The following is a 27,742-nucleotide window of genomic DNA, read 5'->3' as shown; positions in this document are numbered from 1 at the left end:
AGGAGTATCCCTGCATGAAGGCCCAGTGAGGCCATTTGTAAAGCTGTGAAAGGTCATTGTGTGAAGCTGGAAAAGTGAATTTTGGGTTGTCTTGGAGACCCCAAGAGGTTAGAGATGCCAGAGTCATGGGATACCTGAAGAGGAAAGCTGCTGTCAGGGAGTGGAACCAGACCATGAGAAAGAAATGTGTTGCAGTCAACAAAGCTGGAAGGAAGAGTTAAAGATCTGAAGAGTGCTTCAACATCAGACATGAAGTTGAAGAATTTGGAGTTCACCCAGCTGTTTTTCTGTCTTGCTTTGGCCCAATATTTCCTTACTATGTTCCCTTCCCTATGTTTTGGAATGGTAATGTATATCCTGTGCCATTATATGTTAGAAATATGTGATCCTTTTTTATTATTATTTTGATTTTATAAGATACTACAGTTAAGAGATTGCATGAATCTCAGACAAGACTTTGAGCGTTGGACTTTTAAACAAGTTTGAGACTGGTATAGACTACGGGGACTTTTGAAATTTGACAGAACACATTTTCCCATTATATTATGTTTACAAGCCTATGGGGCCAGGGAGTTTGAATGCTTGGTCTGTCGCGAGTGGTACTATTAGAAAGTGTGGCCTTGTTGGAGGAAGTGTGTCACTGTAGTGGCAGGGCAGGCTTTGAGGTCTCCTATGCTCAAGCTCTGTCCAGTGTAGAATCCTGTCTCCTGCTGTCTATGGATCCAGATGTAGAACTCTTGGTTCCTCCAGCACCAACTCTTCAATGCTTCCTATCATAATGACAATGAACTAAATCTCTGAAACTATAAGCCAGCCTCAAATTAAATGTCTTCTTTTATAAAAATTGTTGTTGCACCATCTTGCAGTCCCACCAACAATGGAGGAGTGTTCCACAATCTCCACACCCTCGCCAGCATCTACTATCACCTGAGGTTTTAATCTTAGCCATTCTGACTGGTGTGAGATGGAATCTCAGGGTTGTTTTGATTTGCATTTCCCTGATGACTAAGGATACTGAACATTTCTTTAGGTGCTTCTCGGGCATTCGAGTTTCCTCTGTTGAAAATTCTTTGTTAAGCTCTACACTCCATATTTTTAATAGGGTTATTTGGTTGTCTGGAGTCTAATTTCTTGAGTTCTTTGTATATATTGGATATTATCCCTCTATCAGATGTAGGATTGTTAAAGATCTTTTCCCAATTTGTTGGTTGTTGTTTTGTCCTATTGACAGTGTCCTTTGCCTTACAGAAACTTTGCAATTTTATGAAGTCCCCATTTGTCAATTCTTGATCTTAAAGCATATGCCATTGGTGTTCTGTTCAGGAACTTTTCCCCTGTGCCCAAGTATTCGAGGCTCTTCCCCACCTTCTCTTCTATTAGTTTCAGTGTATCTGGTTTTATGTGGAGGTCCTTTATCCACTTAGACTTGAGCTTTGTACAAGGGGATAAGAATGGATCAATTTTCATTCTTCTACATGTTGTCCTCCAGTTGAATCAGCACCATTTGTTGAAAATGCTGTCCTTTTTCCACTGGACAGTTTTAGCTCCTCTGTCAAAGATCAAGTAACCATAGGTGTGTGGATTCATTTCTGGGTCTTCAATTCTATTCCATTGATCTTCCAGCCTGTCTCTGTACCAATACCATGTAGTTTTTATCACTATTGCTCTGTAGTACCACTTTGGAAATCAGTCTGGGGGCTTCTCAGAAAATTGGACATAGCATTACCTGAGGATCCAGCTATACCACTCCTAGGCATATACTCAGAAGATGCTCTAACATATAACAAGGACATATGTTCAACTATGTTCATAGCAGCCTTATTTATAATAGCCAGGAGCTGGAAAGAACCCAGATGTCCTTCAACTGAGGAATGGATACAAAAAATGTGGTACATTTACACAATGGAGTATTACTCGACTATTAAAATCAATGAATTCAAGAGTTTCCTATGTAAATGGATGGAACTAGAAAGTATCATCCTGAGTGAAGTAAGCCAATCACAAAAGAACACACATGGTATTCACTCACTGATTATTGGATGTTAGCCCAGAACCTTGAAATACCCAAGATTCAACTCACAGGCCACATGAAGCTCATGAAGAAGGAAGACCAAGTGGGGGTGATTCGGTCCTTCTTAGAAGGAGCAACAAAATATTCAAGGAAGCAAATATGGAGACAAAGTGAGGGACAGAAACTGAAGGAGGGGCATCTGAAGACCATTCCACCTGAGTAACCATCCCATGTGCAGTCACCAAAAGTAGATGCTGATGTGGAAGTCAGGAAGTGCATGCTGATAAGGGCCTGATATAGATGTCTCCTCAGAGGTCTGCAAGAGTCTGACATATTCAGAGGCAGATGCTCACAGCTAGCCATTGAACTGATCATGGGATTCCCAATGGAGGAGTTAGAGTGAAGACTGTTGGAGCTGAAAGGGTTTGCAGCCCCATGAGGAAAGCAACAATACCAACCAATCAGAGCTCCCAGGGTCTAAACCACCAGCCTGGTAGCACTTAGCTGGGAGTACTTAGCCTGGGAGGGATCCACGGCTTCAGCTGTATATGTAAGAGTGAAAGGGCCCTGCTGGGCATAGGTGGGAGAAGAGATCCTTGGTCTCATGAAGGCTGGATGCCCCAGGGGGTGGGAATTTGAGGGTGGGGAGGTGGGAGTGGGGGATAGGTAGGGGTACATCTGCAGAGAAGCAGGAGGAGGAGGAGGGGTGAGGGGATAGGGGCTTCCTGGGTGGGTGGGGGATGGGGCAAGGGGATAACATATGAAATGTAAATAAAACATCCAATAAAAAACATTGTTGTCTTGTTACCTCTTCACAGCAATAAAACCTAAACTAAGACAACAACTATCTCATGCCTTCTTCCCTGTATGGAAGCTAGGCATTGTGCAAGCCTTTCAGGGTCCTAGACTACATTGTGCAAGCCTTTCAGGATCCTGGTCTATACTGTGCAAGCCTTTCAGGATCCTGGTCTTACATTCTCTGTCTCTGTTCACCATCATCAGGCTCCTATGTCTTGTGCTTATTATTTGTAACTGGGTCCTATTTCTTTATTCTTGTAGTTCATGTATTTAAAGATCAGAGTTGTGGGTGGTGTAAGCTTTTCGTTAGTTTGCTTATTTATTACTTTAATGTTATTTTTCTCATAAGGGAAACTATATATTGCTATGTTGCTTTTCAGACTACTCCAGTCTTAGTAACCAAGCAATAAGTTCTCATTTATGCATCTTAGAACAAATAAAGACACAATCTAATTAGGAGCATGATTAAATCATAAATAACTACACATCCTACTTTACAGAAATTATGTACCATTTCTAGGTACTAACTGCTAACAATGAATTCAAGCATGTGTATATATATGTGTATGTGCACTCATGTGCACATGTCTGCATGTGTGCTTGTTCTTAAAACCGAAGGTTAATATATTATGGATCCATAAGACACAGCTTTAAGCATTATTGGCTCCTAAGATAAAGTGAGATTATCCTTCTTCATAGTTCTTGAAACCATCAAACTACCTAAAGAAAGGAAAACACCAACAAAGTGTGTGTGTTTGCTCTCCATTACCAAAACAAGTACCTTAGCTAATCACCTTATAGAGATAAGAGATTCAGGGTCAGTAGGATGGCTCAAAAGGTAAAGGTATTTGCTACCACACTTAATGATCTGATTTCTAGCCCCAGAACACACATGGTAGGAGAGAACTGAGACACACACATTATCCTTTGAACTCCACATGTGAACCATATCTCATGCCACCCCAACCTAAATATAAGTAAATAAATAAATAAATAAATGATGTAGTAAACAAATTTTAAAAAAGGAGTCCCTTCTATACTCAGAGCTTTGAATTTCAGCCCACAAATAGGCAGACCCATTGTGTTAAGGTTTTTGAGGCCAGTAGGTTTTGCCCAACATGGTGGGAGCAAGAGAACAAGGAAATTGGTTCCCAGGTCAGAATGTGAATGTAGAATTAGCCAGGGCCCCACAATCTCATTTGATGATGCCATGCTTACAATAATTTTAAAAGTTTCTTCCAGGCCTCACTTCTTAAGGTTAATACCACCCCAAGCTGTGCCAAGTTAAAGATTCAGTGTCTTAGCACATAGGCCTTTGTAGGATCCAGCGGAGGAATTGCTGACTTCATGAGCATAGGGGTCCCTTCTGTAAACCAGTTGTATCAGAGTCTGTAAGGAAGCTCTGGAATCTGCATCCTCACAGAATAATATAATACTATAACATAACATATAATGATGTTTGCCCTGACAGTGTTGGAAGCCTGTCTAAATAGATTTTTAGCATTCAAGTTTGATATGATAAACCTTCTGTATATGTAGCATTCAGTTTATGTTTAACACTGTATCTTTAGAGACAGGTATGTGATATGAGGGAGAGCTTGGGTAAGTCAATACCATTTCCTCCAGCTTTCCTAGATTTGCTTCTAAGTCTCTTCCTATGCTTTGACAGTTCACCCAAGTAAGAAATTATCAGAATATATTTACATTATTGTGAAGATTTTGAAATGCCACATATAGCCATAATGATGTGTATCACAGTTCATAAACATAATTAAAATGATGTTTATGTGATTCTTTATTTTGTGAAAATAAAGGACATTTTATAATTAATGTTCACCAATGTCAATATTTTTATAAGCTGAATAATGTTTTATTCAGTGTCATGAATAATGTTTTATTAAGTGTCATGATGTGTGATGAACGCATATGTTTTCATTGTTTTCTATGCCAACAATGCCAACATAAATTCCAGTTTTTTTCTTGCCTAACTACATAAGGTCTGAGTTTACATGGACAGAAAATCCTAAATAAAATACCAAGGAACACATTTGTATTTGCAGTGCTTCCCTTGTAGGGGGGACGGCCAGCAGGCAGAAGGGCTTCCTGGGATGTATTCGGTCACTTCAGGTGAATGGAATGGCACTGGACTTGGAAGGAAGGGCTGTAATGACACCAGGAGTGGAGCCAGGATGCTCAGGTCACTGCAGCAGCTATGGACACCTGTGTCGCAATGGAGGAAAGTGTCTAGAGAAACACAAAGGGATTGCTTGTGACTGTGCCTTCTCTGCCTACGATGGACCACTGTGCTCAAATGGTATGTCCAAGAAATAAATCAGGGAGATGTGGGACTCCTCTGGCATTGAGTCTTAAAAAGACAACATAAGATGATGTAGTTTTTTTTACTTAGAATATCATTAAATTCTTTATTAAATTTGGAAGGTTTATGAATATCCTTAGAAACCTAATGCTGTTACATAGATCGGCCTTCTCTGGGTTTATTATTTGGAGATCTTTAGTTCTACTCCTGTCTTTTGCTCAGTGCTGATGTCCTCAGAATCATCTTGTTTCCAGAATTCTGTCCTCAAATTGCTCTGATTTTCAGATCACCTAAGCATCATTGTAACCTATCACTAAACTCGTGGTAATATAAAGGGATTTTTTTTAATTACTTAGTTTTAATTATGTGTATATGTTTGTGTCTGTGCACTTGAGTGCAGCACTTGTAAAAGCCAGTGAAAGGACTAAGATCCCCCATAACTGGGAAAAATTTACGTATAATTTAATATGATATGACCTGAATAGGACTCAAACATTAATTTTTAAAGTGTTTACATGTCTTTAAGGGGAAATTTGGGATATAACATATTTCTTGCAAATATTGATTCATTCTAAATGAAGGAACTGGATTGCATCTAGAGTGTATCACTTTACCAACTTCTTGGATATGCTTAAAATTATTAATACTTTAATGGAACCCCCTAGAATATTAATTCATTAAAATCAAATTAACAGTTTTACATATCCTTGATATATGTTTAACACTATAAGGAACTTTGTTTGCTATAAAAATTATGTAACTTTCAAAGGAATTTTGAGAATTAGTTATCTAGAAGTCATTGAAAAAATTTGGAAAGCACTTTTATAAAGACTTCCACTCATCTTCTTGAATATATTACAATATAAGTTCTGTCTGTGACGGTCATTCTAACATTACTTCATAACCTAAAATTATACTAGACATTGACATTGTGTTGTGGGTAAATAAGAAATGGCTCTCTGGTAAGTAAAGAGTATTTATACCCAATTTCCCCTTTTTTTATATTTTTTTGTTTTATAAATGATAATAATTATTATGATTTTAGACGTGTTTTCTAACCCAGGACAACCTCAGATTCCCTGTGTAACCAAGGATGGGCTGAGCTTTTCATCATTATGCCTCTACTTTCTAAGTTCTGAGGACTAAACCAAGGATCTCACACATCCCAGTCAAGCACTCTATCAACTAAGCTATATTCCTATCCCAAACATTCATTTTAACATTTTTATTTTATTATACTTTATTTATCTATTTTGTGATGCTATGGTTTGAATCCAGGGCTTTACGAATGAAGTCAAGTATTCCATCACTGAGCTACATTCCAAGACCTTAAATTTCATGATCTAAACTAACAATATGGATATTTAATGAATTCTTTTGTGTTTTATGGAAATAGGAAGATAAAATTTCATTGCAAGATAAAGACCATCTCTCAATATCTTCATTTTATTAAGCATGTATGTATGTATGCATATGCACATATGCATGTATGTGTGGATATTTCTGTACTAAATATATTTTTGAAAATAATATGACACAAAATGAGGGTGTCAACCTGTGGTGGTTTGAAATAAGAATGTCCTCCATAGGCTTATGCATTTGAATACTTGCTTCACTGTTGGTGATGCTACTTAGGACATGGAGCTTTTCTGGAAAAAGTATGTCACTGAGAGTGGGCTTTATGTCACTGAGGGTGGGCTTTGAGAATCTATATCTCTTACTTATCTCTCTCTCTCCCTCCCTCTCTCCCTCCCTCTCTCCCTCCCTCCCTCCACCCTCTCTCCTCTCTCTCTCTCTCTCAAGTATGGAAATGAGATCTGATCTCTCAGCTCCATGATCCTGTCATCATGGCCTCCTTGACATTATGGACATTTAGTCATCTGCAACCACAATCAAAAATGAAATCTTTCTTAAGTTACTTTCAGTCATTATATTTTATCACAGCAACAACAAAAAAGTAGCTAACACATATCCTTTATAAAGTGTTTTAGGAGAACATGAGAATCACTTTGTCTTTTCTCTCATTACAAATGCAGAGATCGCCTAAGTTTTTTTTTTTCTAGTAAACACTGAATAGCAAATTTGAGAAATCTTTGGCATAGAAAAAACTTCCTAAGACTTAAGTTACAATGATGGACTAGAAGTTTGTTTCCATGTGACCAGATAAAGAGAAAGAGTCAATGTAAGAAAAAAAATAAGCTCTATTCCACAGAGGAAAAGTGAGGAATGCTTTTGGAAATGTATAAAGGTGGCAATAGAACAGATGAAAGTGTGAAGAAAGGTGACACTGTGTAAAGAAGCAAATCAAACACAACAGCAGTAGGGTTCCCTAGCATAGAGGAAGCAGATGTCTCATCCAAAGGTCAGCCAGGCAACCTGGAGGGAAGGGTCTGATAGAGCTTTATCAGGAAAATCCCACATCACACCCAATCCTCAGATACAAGGCTGATTTTGCTGAGACCACGATTACTATGGTGGATGGTCAGCAGCAGAGTAGAATTTCTTTCTGTTGCTCTACATGATTGTAAAGGCATCTTTGGGAGCCAACTTCGGAGAAACAGGGGCCTGAAAACAAGAATCGTAAGTCAGGGATCTTTAATTCAACCTGCCTCACTCCAGATGAAATACAGGCCTGCAAAGCAGTGGTAGAGAGCAAGAGGTCTGGACATTGACAATCTAAAAGAGCACATGACAGGGGTATTTTCCCAGGGAATGAGGAGACAGCAAAAGACTAGCTCCCAGTAGCAAAGCCAGTTTTTTTTAACACAAGTGTTTATTTACTTTGTTACCAAAATCAAATAGGGATGTTATAAAACAAGGTAGAACAATTTTCTTGATGAATATAAATGCAAAAGTTCCTAATAAAATTCTTGCAAAATGAACCCAAGATCATATTCAGAATATCACATCAGAATAACTGAAAATGATAATGCTGGCTTCATCCTGGGGTTGCCAGGGTGACTCAATGTTTCTGATACTTGTCCATTCTAGATTTTTGACATATTGAGAATTGTCACTTTTTCAAACTTCATTTCCTTAACATTTGAAAAATGAGAAAATCAAAACAGGAAAAAAATTGTCTTATAAAGGACAACAATTAATTGGAGCTAGCTTACAAGTTCAGAAGTTCTGTCCACTATCATCGAGGCAGGAAGCATGACAGAATCCAGGCAGGTGTGGCACTAGAGGAGCTTAGAGTTCTATATCTTGTTCCAAAGGCAAACAAAAGAAGACTGCTGTCTTCCAAGTAGCTAGGAGGAAGGTCTCAAAGCCTACTACCACAGTGACACACTTCCTCCAAGACCATACCTACTCCAACAAGGCCACACTTCCTAATAGTGCCACTCCCTGGGCCAAGCATATTCAAACCACCACATTCCACTTCCTGGCCCCCATATGATTGTTCAAACATGTGAGTCTGTGGGGGCCATACCTAGCCATAGAATAATGAAAAACACATTTAGTCCAACTCCCATAGTCTAACACAGTCTCAACAATATTTGAAAGTCCTAAGTTCAAAGTCTCTTCTGAGATTCATTCAACCACTTAACTCTAATCCCCCCTATAAAATCAAAAGCAAAAAGCAAATCACATAGTTCCAACATCACAAGATATACATTACCAAAGCAAGACCAAAATCCAACTGGGCAAACTCCAAACTCTGCATCTCCATTTGATGTAAAAGCACTCTTCATATCTCCAAATCCTTTCAACTTTGTTGACTGCAACAAAGTTCTTTCTCTTGGTCTGTTCTACTCCCTGTTAGCGGCTTTCCTCAGCAGATATCCCACAGCTCTGACATCTATAACATCTTGGGGTATCCAAGGCAACTTCAACTTTACACCTTATTTTTCCAACATCTGAGATCCATACATGATCTTCTGAGCTCCTCCAAAAGGCTTTGTCACTTTTCCAGCTCTGCCCTCTGAAGCACTGTAGGCTCTGGTTGACACTACTTCACTGCTGCTGCTGTTCTTGGTGATCACCCTTTGGTAATGTCATCTTCAATTTACTGAAGTCTTCCAATGAAACTAGGATTCACCAATAGACTCTCCCTTCATGATGCCAAGCCTCAACTTCTTTGCACGACCCCTTCAGTCTTGGGCTGTCAATTGCAACAGAAGCTGCACCTTCACCAATGACCTTCCCTGGCCTCTAACAGTGCCAATTCTCAGCTGCTCTCTGTGACCCCTTTATGCCATCAAAATCAATACCACCTGGATGATTTTTGCATATTACCAAGTCCAGCTGAAATATAAGGTACAACCTTGGCTATCTCTGGAACACAGCTTCTTTGTGCTTTCAGAAAACACTTCCCAGAAGATTTCACCTCAGTGATGTTAGTCTCTTCTTAATCACTGCTAATTTCTTAACTCTGGCTAACTAGCATCAATTGTCCCAGTGGTCCCTTCTATTCTTAACTCTAAAGCCAGAGCCACATGGAACATGGCCCATTTGTTCTTTACATTATCACCAGCTTTTTGTTTTGCAACTCCTTTACTACCTAAGCTTGACTATCCTGGAACTTGCTCTTCATATTGACCTTGAACTCAGAGATCTGCATGTCTTTATCTCCTGAATGCTAGAATTAAAGACATGTACCACCTAGAACTTTCTCTGTCCCAGGCTGGCCTTGAACTCAGAAATCTGCTTGTCTTTGTCTCCTGGGATTAAAAGGGTGTTATCACCCTGCCTGAGCCAAAGTTTGTCATGGCTACTATTTCTCAAGATCTGGATCAAAAGCATGTATCCCCTATTTCTGGATTGTAGTTCATTCCAGATTAAAAGTCCAGATAAAAACAATAATCAAGTCCTTGTTCAACAAGTAAATTCCTGGGGTGAGACTGTGTCTTTGAACTAGGAGGGAGCAAACAGGTTCTGTAAACTTAGATGCAGATGTGATGTCATATTTGAGCAGTTGAAAGGGATCCAAAGGACTCGGAAGCAGCTGGTGCTTTGCCAGACTCCGGGCCTTTGGCATTTGCAGGCTCAATCTGGTGAAAGGCAAGCTCTGCACGCTCTGATTCATCCCTCTCCTCAGTTTCATACAACCGACGTCCTCCTAGTCCGAGTAGAGAATCCTCCAGGAAAACATTTTAAGTAGTAAAAAAACTTAAGGGAAAGTAGCAACTTTATCTATCAGGATATTTACAGATTGTAGTCATTCTTTAAATATATGTCACTTGACATTTGTGTTGCTTCCATTGTGTTAACATAACGAATAAATGTTTTTCATTCTAGAGATTTCTGCATATTTTGAAATGGGTTCCTCAGTGACCTATAATTTCCAAGAACATTCCCCCCTGAGTGAAAACACCAGCTCCCTGGCTTCTTCATTGCATGGGGATGTCATACTGTCCAGAGAAACCATCACACTGAGCTTCCGAACCACACAGACACCGTGCTTATTGCTTTATGTGAGCTCTTTCTATGAGGAATACCTTTCAGTTATTCTGGCCAACAATGGTGAGTTTCTTTTGAGTACACTGAAATAAGCAAACAAGCAACAAACCAAAGAAAATAACAAACAAACAATCAAATAATAACAAACAATCAAAACACTAATTAGAAAAATAGGGTTACAAGCTCTATTCGACAACAACAAAGTTGTGTGGCTTCCACCTTAGTACTTCAGGGCTATCCATAGTGGATGTCAGAGAAACTAGTGTTACTATCTAGGGAGACAGATCTGTTTCATCTTCTCCAGGAAAACCAATCATAGCCAAAGCAAGCAAATACATTTTAATGAAAACAGGAGCAGACACACAGCAAAGCATGAAAAGTCAGACTCTCCACAGATGAAGAGGAGTCCCAGAAATTAGAAATCCAATTTTGTATGACAAAGACAAACTGTTATATATTTGAAAAAGGGATAAATTTACTTTTTTCCCTCACAATTGGGTGATTTGGACTATCACAGGGAATTGGATAATCCAGAAAAGAAAGCTGATTGGATGAGCCCTCTTGTGGGAGATTTAAAAATTTTATCAAACAGTCCCCCTCCCCACTCACAAGTCTTTCTGTTTACAGAGGGAGAAAAGCAGGAAATCAGACATTCTAAATGCTTAATTGTAAAGTACATTAACCTACCTACTCTTTTCACTGTCTGTCTACTGAGTCTCTCACTACCATTTCAAAATCAAATTAAGAGGCTTTTATAGTTGTATAGATTAATTTGGTATGAAATACTTGTTGAAAAAAATCTCTAATACCACATGATGATCTGAGTTTGTTTTGTAGTTCATTCTGAAAAAAGATATTGGATGTTGGGCATTATCTTCAGCTTATTCTAGGTTAATTAAAGGGCCACTGTTGTAGATAATATAATAAAATGATATAAAAGTTAATTCCTATAAAAAACACTGATAACAATAGTTCTTTATCTCACTAGTGATGGAGCAGCCAGTTAGAGCAAATGACAGTCTTTCTACTAGTGGCAATTAGGGCAGTCCAAGTTTTCACAGTGGAATGATAAACAAAGGTATAACTCTGTTAGGTTTAAAATATTTAATTTCTATAAAATCAAACAAACACTTATGAAACTATAAGATGTGAACAGTTAGGGTAAGCCTATACAGTATAGACATATATGTCTTACAACAAAATCCTTTCTCTGTATTTTAGTTATTTAAAAGAACTTTAGAAAAATATGGTTTTTAGATGAATTTTAAATGAAATGTTTTATTAAAATTGTAATAATTATTGTGACTAAACATAAATATAGTATAGCACATATTTTTGTAATTTCCACAATCAAATACCATAGTCATGATTTAGATTGAGTTCTGAATTTTTCATATATGTTATTTAAACACATTGTTTAAGAAATTTGTGGAAATTATTTATATCAGTGAATTTGGTTTTCACTTTAAAATGTGGTATATCTGGACTCACAGTTTGGCCATAGTATAGAAGTATGCTATGATTACATAGAAGTAATTGCTATGTCAGGAACAGTGACTCTTGGGTGCTTTCAAGTCAATGCTAAATACATCCAAAGGTGCATTTAGTAAATAATCCTGAAAATGCTCTGGAATTTGCACCAAGGGATCTAAAAATGGTATTATAATTCCAAAATGTCACAATTTCCCTCTTTAGGAAGTTTACAGGTGAGGTACAAGCTGGACAGACATCGGAATGCAGATGCTTTCAACTTTGACCTTAGAAACTTAGCGGACGGTTACTTTCACCAGCTGATGATTAACAGAGAAGAAGCAGTAGTCTCTGTAGAGGTGAGGTACCAACACTGAACAAAAATAACTGCTGGGAGGCTATAAGAACTAATAATTAAAGATCAACAAATCAATAATGAACATTAATAAAAAGTAATCCATTCTGTGTTCTCCATAAGTGAAGGATGGAAAGCCAAATGTAGCCAAGATGTGGGGGTAGGGAAAGGGTTTTTATTTTGTCTTGTTTGTTTGCCAGTTACTCTTTCAAACTGATTACACTTTGGCCCTTTGAAATGTCAAACTGTTTTTAGTTGTTTTACTTTATCTAACAGAGAAATGTCTAGTTTTTCATGGTGAATACACGTTGAATGTTTTATTACTGTTTCAATGGTAACACGTCCTGTATGGTTATACTGCAACAATTTAAACACAAGAAACTCACAAAGATAGGAATAAATGAGGAAACAGAATAAGCTAATTTTCCCTGGCATTTGAAGGGACATATATTTTAAGTCTATTCATAAAACTCTGTTTTTTAACTGCATATTCCATGTTCTCCAGACAATGAGTCTTGAAGTTAGAAACAATTGGTTCTGTGGCTGGAGAGAATGCTTATCGGTTAACAGCACACACTGCTCCTGGAAAAAGACTCAAGTTTCAGTTCTCAGCACTTTTGCCAGAAAGCACATAGTATCTGTAACTCCAACTCCAAGGGATGGTCTCCACAGGCACTGAACTCTCTGGCATACACACACACACACACACACACACACACACACACACACACACCTAAATAAAAATAAAATAAAATAAAGATAAAACAACTGATTCCATCCTTTTGTGATTCTGCCGGTTACAGACCCAATATGAAGAAAAGTAGGGTAGGGAAAGGACCAGAATCTGGTGGGGTATGCCCGCTTTATAAGATAGCCTCCCCCTCAATATCCTGTTAAAGCTTTGTTACAGCACATTTACTTTCTCTCTCTCTCTCTCTCTCTCTCTCTCTCTCTCTCTCTCTCTCTCTCTCTCTCTCTTTCCTATTCACTTCCTGTGGCATATTTTATAGGTGAACCAGAGTACAAAGAGACAAGTCATCTTGTCCTCAGGGACTGAATTCAATGCTGTCAAATCACTCATATTGGGAAAGGTTTTAGGTAAGTGGAAGAAAGAGCTTTTCCTGGAAAAAAAAATCACATCATAAGTGTCATGTCACAGAGTCTGGATGCATTCATTATGCTGAAAGAAGCTCTTTGTCTTATTTTAATAATTATTTCACACTGAGTGGCAATCAAGGTTCAGATTGTACTCGTGTTGAAGGCATGTACAATCATGGGTAAGTGCCTTCTGGCAGACAAGCCGAGTCATCCCTTGAAGATCCTCACTTAGCAGTCAGTTATGCATAATAAGGCTGACACTTCCTGAAAAGTAAAAACACCAGAACAGACAGTTTCAACATCAACTCCAGGGACCCCTGTTTAGATTTGGTCCTTCGTTATGCTAAATACTGGTTGTTCAGAGAGACTGCACATATATATATACCCAGGTGATGCTATGTGACCTTGCCCCCCAAGTTACCCCTGATTGTTGAATAAAGATGCCAACAGCCAATAACTGGGCAGAATATAAATAGGTGAGGTTTAGATTTCCCAGGCTTGGGGTTGGAAGAGAACCACAAAGTGGGAAAAAAAGAAAGTAGAGAGAGAAGCCACCATGGGTAAGAATCTTAAAATAATGGCCATGTGGATTGGCTAATTGAAGTTAAGAGCAGCCCAGACTAAACATGGAAAATTATATAATGGGATTATTGGCTGAGAAATAGGCGTAATAGCATAGAGGATAGATATCTGCCTAGCTCTTGTGCTGATTAAGGCTTATTATAAATATAAAGTTTGTGTGTCTTTTATCTGAGAACTGAATGGTCAAAAGTGGGATAGAAGCCCCAGACTGAGATTAAATATTTTCTACAAAAGACCTCCATCAAGTTATAAAACTACTTGTGAGCTGAAGTTGAGAAAGAAATGATCAGTTTTCCCAACATGTAAATACAGAATGGGCTCCACCCAAATCTGTTTGTTCAGATGCCTTTGATGATTTTAAATCACATTCATGACTATTACATGGAAGGAAGATGTAGTAATTGGTTATGGCACAGACAAGGCAACATTTTAAACCCAGTTTAACTTTAAATTTAATGATAGCCAAGGAACAGAATCCTTCTGTAAAGAAATACACCTATTTTAAACGGGACATAGCAGCACATATCTATAATCCAGCACTATAATTCTGAGTTCAGTTCCTAGCACCCACATTCAGGCGATCATAGTTGCCCATAACTCCAGCTCTAGAGCATCAAACATCTTCTGGTTTCCAAGGTGTCCTGGTTAATTTTATGTCAACTTGACACAAGTTGTCTTGGAAGAGGAACATCAGTGGAGAAGATGCCTCCATCAGGTTACCTGTGATCATGTCAGTGAAGCCTTTTCTGGTTTGTTAATTGATAAAGGAGGACCCAGCCCACTGGGAGCAGTGCTACCCCAGGACAAGTGGTCCTGTGTGGTAGAAGAAAGCAGACTGAGCAACACTTGAAGAACAAACCAGTAAGCAGTATTCCTCCATGGCTTCTGCTTCAGTTTCTGCCTCCAGATTCCTGCCTTGAATTTCTGCCCTAACTCCTATAATGGGTTGTGATATAATAGAAATGAAATAAATCTTTGCTTCCCCAAATTGCTTTTGGTCATGATGTTTTATCAAAACAGTAGAAACACACACACACACACTCAGACAAATAAAGTATATTTGAAAAACTTTAGGCCCAAAGCCAGGTATGGTGGTACATGTCTATAATCTCAGTCCTTGAAAAGCAGAGTCAGGAGGATAACAAATTTGAGGCTATCCTGCTTGTATAATGAGGTCCAAAGCAGAAACAAACAAAAATTTAAACTAAAATTAAGCAAGGAAGCATATAACCTGATGTAAATGACTCCCTCCTAAATTATGAATATTCAGTTTTTCTATTTTGTTAATTCTTTGAAATAGAAATAATAATCAAAAGAGCAATAAAGCAGTTCATATTTTAGACAAATATTTTAGGGTGAATTCTGCTACTTCCAAATCTCTTAATAATTATAGCAAGATTATACTTTTATATTATACTTATAGTTCAAAGTATTTTTTGTTCCTTTAACTTATAATAAGATAGACCAATAACTTGATAAAGTGCTACACTTGATAAAAACTTGCAGTGGCCTCTATCATCTTTATAAGATTGAATTTAAGGTCATTTTCTTGTTTTTCAGTTGTGTTAGGATATCCAGAGCTTGCTGTAGTGGAGTAGCTATGCTTTGAAGTTGTCAGAATTGCCCTGATTCTTGGTAATTGTGTTCTTTTGAGGACCTTTAGCCATCTGGATGGTTTTGGTCCCTGGATGTTTTTGTTGTAGTAGATATTGAGAAGAGGGTGAACTTCAATGGGCCTGGTGGTGCAGGCCTCTGACGAGTATCCTTGGGCTGTATGGTTCTGAATGTGAAGTTTTGTATGTTCAGAATCCTCAGGTTTGATGAATGTGGGCAGGTGGGTGGCAGGAGAATGGATATCTCCTTGTGATGGCTTGATACTTGATAAAAAAAACTTGTAAATACACTAAAAAACAGCCTGTCTTTTCCATATCACAGGTAAAACCACAAAAGAAAACTTTAAAATTCAGTGAGATATAAGATTTTACATTTTTAAAGGAAGATAATGGGTTAATTATGAATTAACCTTTCTTTAACATATTTTAAAGTAAGTCACCTAGACAAAATTATTTGTAGACATGCCTTTAACAAAAAACTGAGACTTTCCTAAAGTAACCCACTACCTGGGAGCCAGTGAGGATTATTTGTGGTCTAAGATCTTTAAATGTTCTTGCAATATTGAAAAAAAAAGTCCTATGTCAAAAACTAACAAGTAAAAGCTAAGAAATGCTGTTAGACCAAATAGCTTAATATAAGAGCAACTTAATAAGCCAAGACAGGACGTTATCTGATGGCAAAGGGTACATTTAGTGGCTGGAGAAATGGCTCAGCAGTTAAGAGCATGCACTGCTTTTGCAGAGGACCTGAGTTCAGCTTCCTGCACCTGTTTCTGTGACTCACAAGTCCCTGTAACTACAGATCCAGTGCATCTGATGCCCCCTTCTGGCCTCTGTAGGCACTTTCAGGTAAACATACACACACAGAGACACACACACACAGAGTTTTGAATCTTTAAATAGGTATAACTCATTAGGAAAATATAAATGTCATGAATCTGTATATATCATTCCCAATACAATTAATTAGCTGGTCATGGTAATGTGTGCCTTTAATACCAGCATTTGGAAGACAGAAACACTGGATCTCTGAGTTCAAGGACAGTAAGGGCTACATAGTAAGACCTTACCTCCAATGAACAAACAACAAACAACAACAACAACAACAAATGACTGAATAAGATAAGCCAAAGCAATGAACTAGTATTTCCAGAAAATCATTGGTTGTGAATTCCATTAAAGGTGTATTTTAGCAGAGTATTACAAGCTCAGTTCCATGCCCAAGATCCACATGATAGAATGAGAGAATTGATTTCCAAAAGCTGTCCTCTCACCTTCACATCATGCACTTGCTACAAAAAAAAATGAATAAATAAACGTAGCTTTAAAAAATTAACTGTGTTTTAATGATCTGGTTTAGAAATTAAATTAACTAAGGTTGATTAATTAATTTCAAGCTGAGTGTGGTAGTGTACAGCTATAATCCACTACAGTACACAAGCGAAGTTCAAGGTCATCTTCTATGAAGGCATATTACAAAGCCAACTTTGCCTCTGGAAGCCACCATGGTTAAAAAACACTGCCTCTGGTGAGCCTAGTCAAGCAACAGAAGGCTGCACTTTCCAGAAGCTGGTGACCAGGAAGATGCTTGCTCCAGTTCTGCCCCTGATCTTGACGGTGTCCACCTCTCCTCTCTACAGAACCCCTGGATACTGACCCTGAAATGCAGCAGGCAGCTGCTCAGGGCTTCACAGGCTGCCTCTCTTCTGTGAGATTTGGCTTGGAAGTCCCACTGAAGGCTGCACTGAACCATGACCTGGCCAGAGTCACTGTTCAAGGCAGTGTGGTTGCTGCAGCTCATTGTGCAGAAGGCCCTGGCTCTGCAGTGAGAAAATTGTCACCAGGACCCTCTCTGGGTGCAGGTATGTGTAGTCCCCTATGTTCCCAGCCTTTACACACACACACACACACACACACACACACACACACACACACACACTGCAATCTGCTCCTCCTGGCAATGTTTACAAGTCCTCTGCTTCTCTCCCCATATCTTCTGCAGGTCATTCTGGATCCGAAGAAGATAGACAGCCTCTTCCTAACACAAACAGGAGTGACCCTGGGGTCATCGGAGGTAAAAAGACTTAAGCCAATCTGATCTTTGCATTATTACTACTTTGACTGTGAGTTAAGCAGTGCAATAGAAAATGAATTGATATTCAATGATGAGATCAAGAGCTGTGTTTGAGTATGTTGGTTTTTCTTGAGTTACTGTTTATGAATTACCTTCTCTAGACACTCTTAGTATAATATCGGTAATTCTAAAAGAACAGTTACAAAATAAAGTTCTTAATGTGAAAGCAACTGTGCTGGCAGAGCTACAAGTAATTAAGCTATGCCTTGTGCTTTAGTATATACTACCTGTGGATTATAACCTAAGATTAATGCTGGTGGTCCTGAGGTCTCCCACTGAGTTACCCTGACTTCCTGTTGGTTCCATGTATAGCTAGGTCTGAGAGCCACTGCTATTTCTGGGGCTTCAGGGGTTTGGAATATTTATACCTGACTCTCAAATATCCACATAAACTTAATAAATGTCACTGTAATAATTTTTGGCAATAAAGATTGTCTGTTGTTATACTATCATCTCAAAAGTATAGTATCACAGAAGGTATTTAAAATAATTTCAGAATGGTGAAATATCTTAGTAAATAAAGCATCTACTATGTAAGCATGAGGCTATGAGTTCCTATTTCCAGAACCTACTCAAAAGATAGAGACAGTAGCATGTGTCTATAATCCTTACACTCCTAAAAGAAGCTGAGACAGAAGAATATATGGGCCAATTAGCCTGACGTACACAGCAATGTACAATGAGAAACCCTGTCTTGGAAAAGGTAGAAGGTGACACTCAAGACTGTCTTTTGAACATGTACACTATGGTACAAACACATTTGCACAACACATACACACATACTTATCTGTAAAATGCACCTATTTAATTAGACTAGCAGTAACATTTATTCTACTTTAGTGTTAAGCACTAGATACTTTTTTGAATTAAAACTTCCCTTCAGTTTACTGAAGGGCTTAAAACTCAAATTCCTGGGGTTTGGAGCTCCAGTATATGATATAGTGTTGATTCTGTTCGACCTAACCTACTGATCAATGCTGTCAGCCATGACTCTACTCAGGGCTCAGTATTCTAAATTGTGTTTTTCCTTTTCTCTCTCCAGGAATAACAGCAGTTGTGATATTTATTTTGCTCTGCGTGTCTGCCATAGCCATACGGGTTCATCAACAGAGAAGATTACACCAAAAAAATGAGTCAACACTCTCAAAAACTGATGAGTGCTAAGACTGCTCTCAAAAGTGAAATATGAGTTGAAACAGAGGCAGTCTTACTAGGTGGCTATGGCTGGTTTGCCTCTTGGCAATCCCATTCTTCCTGTGCCAGGGAGTGCCCAGCGCCAGTTTACAGAGGACTAACAATCTCAGTCTCCAGGAGGCTAGTTATTTTGCTCAGCAAAACTCCCCTCCTAGCAATTTACTAGCAAGGGAATGGGGTCATTAATCACGGTGCAGTAGTTTCCCCAGGTGGAATGCTCTTTTCTAAATAGGGCTTTAATTTGTGTAACGGTTATGAATTTTAGCTGAAAAACTAAGTAGCCATCAAGTTATGGTCCTGCTGAGAAAATGGGACAGAACTTTCATTCAGACAAAATTAAAACAGTTGTTGGTTGGTTGGTTGGTTTTGGTTATTGTTATTGTTGTTGTTACTTGAAAGCTTATCTGGGATCTCTTTGTTGTTCTTCTGCCCACATGTATAAAATAGAGCTATTTAGCCTGCCTCTCCATGGTCTTGGAATGCAGGATCAAGTGCCCTGTTTAAAAAAAAAAAAATGACAGCAACTTTCCTGTTTGCTGGCCAATACAAAGAGAGGCCTGGAAATATTTTTGGTGTGTTGCTTTTTTCTAGTTGACTGTTTCTAATCATTTTGATAAATTTCAAAGTTGAAACTGGTATTGAATGTTATGAAATTTTAATGTTGGTTTTGTAATGGGACAGAAAATTAATAGGTAACAAGATATATGCATAGTAAATAGCCACTAAGAAAGGATGTTGTTTTCTTTGTAATTTGTAATTATAGGTTTTTATAAATTATGATCATGTTTTAAACTAAATTTATAGCCATATATACTGTTTCTTACTCAACAACACCCAAGTCGAATATAACCTTGAACTTATTTACTCCCAATTATTGAAAGAATCTGTCATCTTTTCTTTATTATTCTGTATTTCTATTTTTCTAAAAGTTGTTACCAGTATGCTTTGAATTTCTATGACTATATCGAATAGGTAGAGAACAGCTTTTCAATTTATTAAACAAATTAGCTCCAGCTGAAGAGCCCTCATTCCTTTTTCAAAGTTGGAATTGCTTTGGGCATAAATACTGTATATTATCCCCTCTGTCCAGTTTTATAGTGTAAACTAAAGGGAGCTAACTCCAAGGAAAGACAGCACTTACATGATCTGAATTAAACATACCACTGTAGTCACAAGTTTATGATCACAGGAACAAATATTCATAGATTCTCACAATTTGACTATGTGCTAATAACTGAAATATGCCCCACTAGGGTTTCTACACACACTAAGAACAGAGGATGGAATTAATTTCATGGAGACAGTTGCAGGAACTAAGAATGAGGCAGTGTTATCTGGTAATTAAATGAACAACCATTTCGTTTGTAACAGTTATAGTAAAGTCAATGATGCTGCATTCACCAGGATCCAGATACTGATTGCCCGCCAAGGACTAAGGAAATTGAACAGTTCATCCATAACTGAGAAAGTTTGAAAAATCCCTCATCAACACTAACACTTCATAATAAAATTTCTATCTCATTTGTGTTATTTTTGAAAGAGGGAATATAGATCTTCTCTGTATTAAGTCTGCTCCTAGTATTCTCATTTCCATTGTGGTGGGTGGTTTTCTATTTATATTGTAATGTTGCACATATGTGTGCTTATATATATGGTAATATGTGAGAGACACAACTTCATAAATAATATATACTTTGTGTGTTTTTTTTCTCAAGAGCCTTCTTAGAATGAGGACATTGTCTACAAAAATATAGTTACATTTTATTAGCCAATATAAACACCATGTAGTCACTATAACTTTTACAGACACATCTCTTATTTCACAGAAAACTTTGGAAGCTGAAATTTCACAGGGTTCTAGAAGATAAATTACTTTTGGCAAGATAGCAAAACTAAATCATCAAATTGCCTTGATATGTCATCTACTAACGGTCTTCCAAGATGACTTTCAGATTTTATCTTTTTATTTGAAAATAAATTCATTTTTGAGATATAATAGGGAAATTATTTTAAGGAAAGTTGTATAAAATAAATTCATTTTATGAAATAAAATAATTATCTTAAGGAAGGTTGTATAAAACAAATTATAAGGTGATTTTTCCTAATTTGCACAAACATATGCAGATAAGTTCACTCTGTACTGGTTAAACATAACATGAATGAAAATAAATCTTTACTAATTGCTAGATCAAAACTATATGAATGTACATGTTTAAAGTTTTTTTTCAAAACAACAAATGTTTAAGAGTAAGCTAACTAAAGTCTGTCTTCAGTATTTCTGCTGTTGTAATGATAACAATCCTAAACATCCTTTGGATATATAGAGGTTAGCTGCAAGTCACACCTTTCTATGATAGAAAACTAAAAGCAGTTTCCCCAAAATTTTGTTCTCAAAGAAGAAAATAAGTTTTACCTATTGTTATAGTATTAATATGCCTTCCTAATGAGGAATTACTCCATCCACTTAGAGATTAATAAAGAAAAACCCTTCATTGTGGCACATGTCTGACTCTAGCTAATGCCCAAAGAGAAACTGGCAGCAAATAGAAGATTTTACCAGCTTATATACACCTTAGGCTTATGCATATTATTTATGCTGTCATCCTTAAATATCTTTTAGGTCCCAGCCCCTGGTTACATTTTAAACAATATAAACAGAGACAGGAGACTTCAAGTCTGCCCACTTGGGCAAATGGGAGGTATACACAGCAAAGATACTGCCAGGATTATTTTGTAAGTTTTGCCCTTTTCCAACAGCTGCTACCCAGGTTAATCTCGCCCACCTGACAGAATAATGCTTCTCCTACAGTGAACTTAATGGCAGACCAGAACATAATGATGGTTGTAATCCTGCGCTGCCCCTGGAGCTGCTCCTTAGAAGCCTGTTCTGTGTGTGTGTGTGTCTGTGTCTGTGTGTGTGTGTGTGTGTGTGTGTGTGTGTGTGTGTAGCCTTAATAGTTGATTATAAATCGGGGTTGTCTCCTTTTGTTACGAGAATTGAGTATAAGAGGAAGTCATTCTTGATGAACAAACATTAGCAAAAAGTTATCAGCAATCCTAAACTTTATAGTACAAAGCTTTCTTTCCTACAGCTTCTAAGAAATATGGTAAGTATACCATTTATAGTCCAGTCATATAAAGGCAGTGCTTTAGACAGCCACTTCTTTGTATAACTTAATATTTCCTAAGCAAGTTTGTCAATAAGTCTGTTATAGCACCAGTTTTTACTACTCCAATTTTTCCTGCACCAGAATGACACAAACATTCCACTTAGAAACCTTCAGCTTAATTAAATGACATTTTCCCTCTGGGGAGATGATTTTTTAAAAAAAATATTTAAAAGGTGTGACTTCCTGAAAATGATCAAAAGTCAATTTGATCACAAGGAACAAAGAGAATTCATTTGGAAAGACAATAGGTACTCTGCTCACAAATGCATTATTAGAGGAGCTTAATAATATATCTATCGCCCCTTCCACTTCTATGAATAATATAGAACCTTGGGTCATGGAGAGTTTTTGTATTTGCCTGATGAGTATTCAGCCCCAAAAGACAGGGGCTTTCCAAAGCAGTGACACTGCAGGTTTTGCTTGGATCCTTGGGGTTTTGTTTTTGTTTTTATTTACTTTACATCCCAATCTCTGTCCCCCTTCCAGGTCCCCCATTTCCACAGTCCCTCTTCCTATGCTCCCTCCCCTTCTCCTCTTAGAAAGTAGAGACCCAGACCCTGGCACATCAAGTCTCTGCTAAAGGGAAAAACTTGAAGAATTTGACTGAATTAATATTTTTTAAAGAAAAACATCAAATGGAGAAGGTACTAAAACTATGCTTTTGAAGCATCACCCCATATTTTTTAGGTATTTTTGAGTTCAACAGAAAGTCCTGAAACTATTGCCACATCCTCACCCCAAGAGTTTGCTTCTGTCACTTGTCCTAGGAAGCTTTCCTCAGAAGACAGTCTAGACACATTCAAACGTTGTTAAAAATCTCTGTTGTAAATGTGGTGATGGAAATCAGTAGACAGGAAGATGGATGAGAGGGTCCCTCATGGAATTGACACTTTACATGATGAACTGCTATTGCATTTAGCGGACCTACCACCATGCTCTGGGGAAGAACCTGGGTTTGCAGATTCCCTGAAATTGCTACCTGTGGCCAGCAAAGTCTTGAGAAAAATGAATGCCTGTTGTGGTGGTTTGAGTAAGAATGGCCCCTATAGACTCATGTGTTTGAATACTTAACCCATAGGAAGTGGCACTTTTAAGAGGTGTGGCCTTCTTAAAAGAAGTGTGTCTTTGTGGGAGGAGAGGGGAGGCCTCAAGGTCTCAGAATCTTGAGTCACTTTCACTTCTGCTGTCTGTGGATCAAGATGTAGAACTCTCATCTCCTTCTCCAGCACCATGTCTGCCTGCATGACGACATTTTTCCCACCATGACAGTAATGGACTAAACCTCGGGAACTGTAAGCTATTAAATGTTTTCCTCTATAAGAGTTAGTGTGGTCATGTTATCTCTTCACAGTAATAAAACTCAAACTAAGACACCTGTCTTGTTTCTCATCGAAGCAGTAATGTTGAGATTTTGTCCTAGCAAGTCTGAATCAATCTGAAAACTCCCTAACAAAACTAGGGTTTTCAGGCACTTAAAATCTATCAAAAAGAGACCACTGGTAAAAAGTAAAAAATGAAGTAAAAAATGGAAACTTTTGAAATATTGATTTGTGAACCACTTAATTAAAATAGTTATAAAATGAACCAGAAATGATGTTAAGATATGTTAAATGATAATATAACTAAAGATCATTTGTGATATAGTTTCTCATCTATAAGTGCCATTTTGTCTTTGACTTTCAACGATTTTGTATGGAAATTATCCCTAGGACTTTTTCTCAAACCATACCCTACACCTTAAAGTTCTGTTCATCACAGTATGCTGTTGACAGCAGAAACTCTTCCCACCACAAAGACCTGCTTCTAGCATGTCTCTCAAGAGTAATGGATGTCTTCTCAAGAGAAATACATGATAATGAACATGTATTTCTAATTTAAAAATCCTGTGCTTTATTAAATTGGTAAGTTATTAACAAATGCATGGGCACATTATTTTAAATGATAATATAACTAATTGCTAATATTACTAATATACACTAAGAACTCACATTGGAAACTTTAAATTGAACAACTATTTGAGTATTCATGTTCATTACATACATAAATATAGTTAATAACATGAATAAAATAATTGTGAACATGAATAAAATAATTGCGGCTATCATCTTTACAGCCATCTCAAGCCATATACCCTGACAAGAGACTTGTTTTCAACAGCCCACAACAGCTAAGCACACTCTGATAAACATCTTGTTTTGCTGTTTAGTGCTGCCAGCAGCTAGGCGCACGTGATATTCACGCTGCAAGGCACATGATGTAGTGCCTTCAGCTGTGCTTGTCCACCAGGGCAAGGCACGTGGTAAAGGGTATAAATACCCAGGATTTCCTTTCAATAAACGAGACTTGATCAGACCCTCTGTTTTGTCTCCATTCTTCGTGTCTCTCGCTCCTTCATCCCTACTCTCTCTCTTGCTAGACCCTGACCCGCCGACGGAGCAGCAGAACTGGCTGTTACAAAGTGGCCCCCAAACATAGGGCAGCTCAGGCAGTTACAAAGTGGCCCCCAAATGTGGGGCAGCTCAGGTGGTTACAATGTAATATTTAAGATTTATGCTTAGGCCATGATCTTGAATTATTTACAGCAAAAGTTTTTCACTCCTAAAACATCTTGCTGTGTCTACATTGAAAACAAATACGGAGTTGTCAGTTTTTTCTGCAATTGGCTGTTCTTTTCTCTTCTTTAAACTCAAACTCTAAGTTTTTGGTTCTTTTAAAACATAGCTTACACTTAGGATTTGTCCTGGCTGGTTTATATATCAATTTGACACACGCTAGAATCATCAGAGAGGTAGAAACCTCAATTGAGAAAAAGCCTCTGTAAGATCAAGCTGTAGGCAAGCCTGTAGGGCTTTTCCTTAATTAAAGATTGATATGAGAGGGCCTAGTTTATTGTAGGTGGTGATACCCCTGGTCTGGTGGTTTTGGGAGATGTGAGTGTGATAAGACAAGACAAGGCAAATATCATCCCATCTTGTATTTTTGCTGAGACCATTTCACTTTTAACTAGAATTTGACCTCCTTGAAGGAGAATCCCACAGAAAGTTACCCAGCCCTGCTCTAGGAGCTCAAGGTCAAGATGGCATATCTAGCTTATCTCAGTTTGTGCAAACCTCCCCCTTTAGCTAACCAATTATCTTAGTTTCTCAAGCAGAACCTCATCCAGTTAATTGCTTATCTTATGTTCTGCTAAATTCTTGCTTACTCGAAGATACTCCTCCCCCTACACCTTCAGAGATACCAAGATGTGATTATGTCTTTAAAAATGAAAACATGTTGATCTAAATTTCTGGGGCTACACTTAGGCCCCAAATGTCTGAGTGTATTTGAGAAAAAAAGATGAAATAAAGATTTTTAACTGGCTATAAACTATGCCTGAGTGGCCCAATCTTCTGGTGTTTTCTCTGTAATATAAGAAAGCAGACTGAGCAAGCCACGAGGAGCAAATCTGTAAGCAACACTCCTTCACGGATTCTGCATCAAGTTCTGCTTCCAGGTTCCTGCCCTGCTTGAGTTCCTGTCCTAACTTCTTTCAGTGATGAATTATTACATTAATATGTAAGTGAAATATACCTTTCCTCCACAAATTGCTTTCAGTCATAGTGTTTCATCACAGCAGTAGAAACCCTAAGATGGGTTGTTTTTAGGCTTTCAGCAGTGTCCCATCCTGACCCAAATAACCATGCTTTTCTAGGCAGACAACATAGAAACTCCAAAATTAAGGCATTTCTAATTAAATTATAAACTTTTCAGATAACATGTCTGGCTGTTTATATTCAAAACTAGGAGCTGATGATAAACTTGTTAACCCTTGGCCTTGTGCCTGAAGTTTTTCTGCTTTGTGTAGGTATCACAGTGACCCAGATGAAGAAGTCGCTGCCTATTCTGTAAAAAAGGCTGTATAGTAGCTATATGTAGCTACTATCCTGCATTTGTTTCGAAACAAAGCATAATGTCATACAACCAGTACAATATCATGCAGAGGAAACTCACTAGCTTCAAATTTCCGTCCCTCTCCACCTACTTGTCCACATGCAACTTGACAACTAATTGTTCTGATGTCTCTGCAGTTTTGCCTTTTGGTAGCATCCTACAGTCAGAATCAATGTTTGTTCATTGAACAACCTGTATTTAAGATTTTGTCATGTGTTTTAATGCTAATATTACAGTATGGAAGTGCTGAGTTTGTCCCCCTTTTCATCTTTTGAAGAACAACTTAGTTATTTCCAATTTAGGACAACTCTATGTATAAAGCTACAATACAACGTTATATTCAGGTTTTTATGTGGACATGCCTGCAACTCATTTAGGTAAATTCCCAGGAATGGCATTGTTGGATCAAATGGTGAAAATACATTTTACTGGGTAAAACAATGTCAAACTGTCTTTCAAAATGATGACAAAAGATAATGAGCTTTTGCCTACAGAAATGTTTTCCCTCTAAACCAGTGCAATCCTGTGCTAATGGGAAAGAAAGGCCTACAGACAAGTATACCTAGTGAAGCTAAAGTCTTTATCTAGCCCCTAACTTAGTCATATGCATTTTAAAAAATCTCCCAAAGTGTTATTAAGGAGGTGAAATTACTACTACAGTCAGTTCCTTGGGTGTTCTATGCTTTTTTACTATTGAAACAATTGAAACAAATACCTTTTAAATAATAATATATGAAGCTGAGTATGGTAAAAGACCAGTAATCTTGACATTCAGGAGACTAAGTCAGGAGGATTGTAAATCCAGGGATAGCCTGTGATAATTGACAAGACTCTGACTAAAATAAAAACAAAGCAAAAGCCAATTTTTGTGACATTTGAGCATAGAATATATTAGTGGACAAGCGTCACTCTGAAGGTATTCATTATTGTGTAAAATCTTAATTTTTTGTAGATTCAATTAGCAGGAAGTCATAATCTGAAAGAATATAGTAGAAGTCTGATATATTCTTATTTTTTTAACAGTGAATAGATTAGTGAAATCATCTAATTTGGATTTGAGTTCCAAAAACATGGAGTTTTATCCGTTGTAGGAGCCTGCAGAGTTGGGAAAACAGATGGATGGAGGGACAGAAAGAGCAGAGACTGCTTTTTCAGTAGGCCAGAAGCATCACATGGATCCACTTCCCCCTAGTAAGGAAGGCAGAGAGAATACCTGGCATTTGCAACAGTCACAAGTAGCACATTCACTAAGATTTATTCTATAATGACTAATTGTTTTTCAAAAGTAGTACCTCATACTTTAACAGAACATTCTGATAAAGCAAGTTTGATCTGGTAACACTGGGTTGATGGTCAGTGGACATCTTCTAAGGAAACGTTTGATCAAGGCTCTTTTAATGAAGAGACTTGGGAATGCTCAGCTATCTACCACTAAGTATTCTGACATTTGTTACCCTATAGGATACATGTCATGGTATTAAATCATCACTAAACACTCAAGAGACTGTCATACATATGTTCTGTAAGAATGTCATCGGTGATACTCATCACGATGATTAAGTTTATCTAATATGCTGAGTGATCTTTTGGATTATGGATCAGAAATCTTCACATGGTAAGCATTCTAGACATGTTGTAGGCAAGAGCATGTTAACTGATACTTTACA

The 27,742-nt window shown here is 37.7% G+C and overlaps 1 protein-coding gene across 2 annotated transcripts in view; it reads left to right on the top strand.

The window, feature by feature from the left end:
• The window catches only part of LOC114632647 (contactin-associated protein-like 3), a 161,352-nt gene extending 141,580 nt beyond the window's left edge, over positions 1-19,772 (top strand). Inside the window, exons 18-24 of one of the 2 annotated variants that reach the window (XM_028781239.1) lie at positions 4,884-5,123; positions 10,368-10,592; positions 12,225-12,358; positions 13,365-13,452; positions 17,288-17,509; positions 17,650-17,721; positions 18,824-19,772. In XM_028781239.1, coding sequence (XP_028637072.1) covers positions 4,884-5,123; positions 10,368-10,592; positions 12,225-12,358; positions 13,365-13,452; positions 17,288-17,509; positions 17,650-17,721; positions 18,824-18,945 — 1,103 coding nt within the window. In that variant the 3' untranslated portion in view covers positions 18,946-19,772. The remainder of the gene's footprint in view (positions 1-4,883; positions 5,124-10,367; positions 10,593-12,224; positions 12,359-13,364; positions 13,453-17,287; positions 17,510-17,649; positions 17,722-18,823) is intronic. The other variant, XM_028781240.1, reaches the window with a different exon arrangement.
• Positions 19,773-27,742: the final 7,970 nt, after the last annotated feature.

The sequence above is a fragment of the Grammomys surdaster genome, unplaced genomic scaffold, assembly GCF_004785775.1.
Source record: "Grammomys surdaster isolate TR1022 unplaced genomic scaffold, NIH_TR_1.0 375, whole genome shotgun sequence".
In the NCBI taxonomy this organism is placed as follows: Eukaryota; Metazoa; Chordata; class Mammalia; order Rodentia; family Muridae; genus Grammomys; species Grammomys surdaster.
Note: the sequence above shows the minus strand (reverse complement) of the source record. Positions and strands in the feature narration are given on the sequence as shown.